The following is a 3,134-nucleotide window of genomic DNA, read 5'->3' on the forward strand; positions in this document are numbered from 1 at the left end:
TAACAATATTCAGCCAACTTCAGTTTGCGGACAACGAGAGTATGCATTTCCTATAGCAAAAATGAGGGACTAGCAGTCCAGGTGTATATAGTCAAAGGCTCGGTGCCTGGATAGGGCCTGCGCACAATAGAGGAACAAGAATTAGATATTAATATTTCAACCTATCAGAAACCGTGTATACCGATGTAATCAATTTCTGATAGGTTAAAATCTTAATATCTAATTCCTGTTCCTCTATTGTGCTCAGGCCCTTACTCTGGGTGTCTGTCGTGTCGTCTATCACAGGGGTAAAAGCGGGATCGGGAAAGGGGAAACAGAGACATGGCGGACGTGCCATACAAGTGTGGGGATAAAATTTGCGTTTGCGCTTGCGCGGCTCGGAACTGAATCCGAAGTGTGGCGATAATGGCCGGCCGGTTACGAACCTTAAACCACAATTTCCCAAAGCAACCGGCCATTGTTCTATTGTGCAGACTGTGCTTCCATAACGCCATCAACCGCTATCAACGTACAACGAATACTCAGGGCGACTGTTACCAACGCCGATTAACTTAATCGACGATTAACTCAATCAGCAGAATTACTATTACAGATAGGAAATTTTTATTACTTTTATCACAGTTAAGTATAAGAACGCAGAGATAGAAGTATATCACGAAGAGATGAGGTTAAGAACGATATACAGTCTTGCTGTTGAATACATTGCTGATTGAATTAATCGTTAATTAAGTCGCCCTCAGAGAAGAACTATCGTTATTTGTCGTCATTCTGATATCAAAATGATGTCTTTAATGTCCTTTTGACGTTAAAATTACTGCAAATGTTCTCTCTCTCTCTCTCTCTCTCTCTAAGTTCTTCTATGAGGGCGACTTAAGCTTGCAGCACACGATGCTTGTTTTCCTGCTGGATTGCTAGCTGAATTAGAATCTTACCATCGTATTAGCTGTGATACTGGGCACTGACAGCATCACAGCCAATACGGTGGCAAGATTCTAATTCAGCTAGCAATCCAGCAGGAAAACAAGCATCGTGTGCTGCAAGCTTAAGTCGCCCTCATAGAAGAACTATCGTTATTTGTCGTCGTTCTGATATCAAAATGATGTCTTTAATGTCCTTTTGACGTTATAAAGGCTGCGGTCCACTTGCTTCTTCCAAATGCTCTGAATTTACGCTCCAAACGCTACGCTCCGATTGTCCATAAAGCCGGGAGCACATAGAAAAACGTAAGTCCGTAAGACGTAATCAGTAAGGAAATCGTAACATTGGATTCACTACTGGCATTACGGTCTCTGCTGTGATTGGTCAATTCGCTTACTGCTTGCGTGTTACGGCCTTACGTTCTTGTATGTGTCATGGGCTTTACTATTTCGAATGCTACAATTGCTACGTGACGCTCCAGCCAACCCACCTCCCGAGGCAGTTGAAGCGAAGTGGGAGCAAAAACGATGACGTATTGATGACGTAATCAGAGTTGCTGGGAGCGTTCCGAAGCATCAAATGGACCAGTCATATCAGTGCTACAAATGCTCTGTAGCGTTTGAAGCGCTAAGTGGACCGCAGCCAAAATTAAGCGGGGAGCACAAACTCTTGCATAACGCATAACACGTAATGCATAAGAATATGTACCAATCGAAGTTCTCCGTTTCTTTCCCTTCCATGTAATAGAGAATTCTGGTTGGTTCAATTTCTTATGCCTCATGTGTTATGCGTTATGCAAGAGTCTGTGCTCCCCGCTTTACTGCAAATGTTCTCTCTCTCTCTCTCTCTCTCTCTCTCTCTACCTGGGAATGTGTAGGTTTATTGCGTCCATGCTTCAAACCTACACATATATAGGATATTAGTTCTCTGCCAGACCATTTGAGGCGCAACGATTATTCTCCGTTTCCATCATTCAACGCAAAGCTTGCGCTTCTCTTTGTATATGTTCTGTGCTATTCTGTCTACTGCTGTCTCCTGTCTGATCTGACCTGTTCTTCGTTTTACTTTGCTTTTACAAGCACGAGAAATGGCCAGTTCCGCTATACGATCGCCTGTTCTTCGTAACTCTACGGTATACTTACGAATCTTATAAAGACGATCGTGCATGTTTTCACGTCTCTGGACATTTTATCGTTTACTATTGAGTTTGTAATGCAAGTGTTATGTAAATCTCATTAACCCAATCAGCAGACCACATTGATTAAATGTTTTTTAAATATTTTTTCTTCGTTGATTTTACATTTGTAGGTTACCATTGCAAAAAAAAACATTTATTAAACATTTAAAAAATATTTAATTTACATTTAAAATATTTAATTTGGTAAATATTAAGAATAGTCCGCTCATCTCAAATTTTGATAAAAATATACTCAATCGATGCGTTTTTGTACGAAACGAATGAATCTGGCAGATAAAAGTGTCGCTCTGCCCCGCGAACCGAGATATTTAACGTTAAAGTTGACGACTATTCAGGTTAGGAAATCTGTCATACCGACTCGATGAGCGCTATATGTACGAACTGTACTATTGTGCGCATGCTCTGTGACGAACTGTTATTGTGCGTATATGCAAGTTTTATTGGCAACTGAAATATTTGTCTGCTATTGAGTTCATAACAATTGGAAATGCCATATACGGTAGAACAATTAAATGTAAATCCTTGGCTTGCTGTGCAAGACGTAGTTGGAGATGCCAAATTGTGGCCAAAATTTATAAGGAAAATGTTTTGGGATTATAATTTAACCGATCATAAACGGATGATTCTTGTGAATTTCGCGTACATAAATGCTATATCAGAAGACTTTTTGCACGATATTTTGTCTTTTACGTTAAAAAAAGCATATACGCAATATTCACAAAATAAACACAAAAAGTCGGTGCTTTAAAAATACAAAAGTACTGTTTCAAAAACGTAAATGTATGCATTTAAAGCAGTGAATTTGTGTTTTTGAAACAGTACTTTTGTATTTTTAAAGCACCGACTTTTTGTGTTTTTGAAATAGTACTGTTGTATTTTTAAAGCACCGACTTTTTATGTTTTTGAAGCAGATCTTTTATGAAACTATTTAAAATGTATATATATTATTATAAATGTATACCTTTTCAATTTTTTTTATATGGATAAAAATTTAAATCCAACATTTCTTTAAAATATA

At 38.5% G+C, this 3,134-nt stretch overlaps 1 protein-coding gene across 2 annotated transcripts in view; it reads left to right on the forward strand.

Moving 5' to 3' along the window:
* Positions 1 to 261: 261 nt before the first annotated feature.
* The window catches only part of UQCR-C2 (Ubiquinol-cytochrome c reductase core protein 2), a 5,544-nt gene continuing 2,671 nt past the window's right edge, over positions 262 to 3,134 (forward strand). Inside the window, exons 1-2 of one of the 2 annotated variants that reach the window (XM_018514605.1) lie at positions 262 to 279; positions 1,951 to 2,050. In XM_018514605.1, coding sequence (XP_018370107.1) covers positions 2,006 to 2,050 — 45 coding nt within the window. In that variant the 5' untranslated portion in view covers positions 262 to 279; positions 1,951 to 2,005. Of the gene's footprint in view, positions 280 to 1,892; positions 2,051 to 3,134 lie in introns of those variants that run through there. The other variant, XM_018514604.1, reaches the window with a different exon arrangement.

The sequence above is a fragment of the Trachymyrmex cornetzi genome, unplaced genomic scaffold (genome assembly GCF_001594075.2).
Source record: "Trachymyrmex cornetzi isolate Tcor2-1 unplaced genomic scaffold, Tcor1.1 scaffold525, whole genome shotgun sequence".
NCBI lineage: Eukaryota > Metazoa > Arthropoda > Insecta > Hymenoptera > Formicidae > Trachymyrmex > Trachymyrmex cornetzi.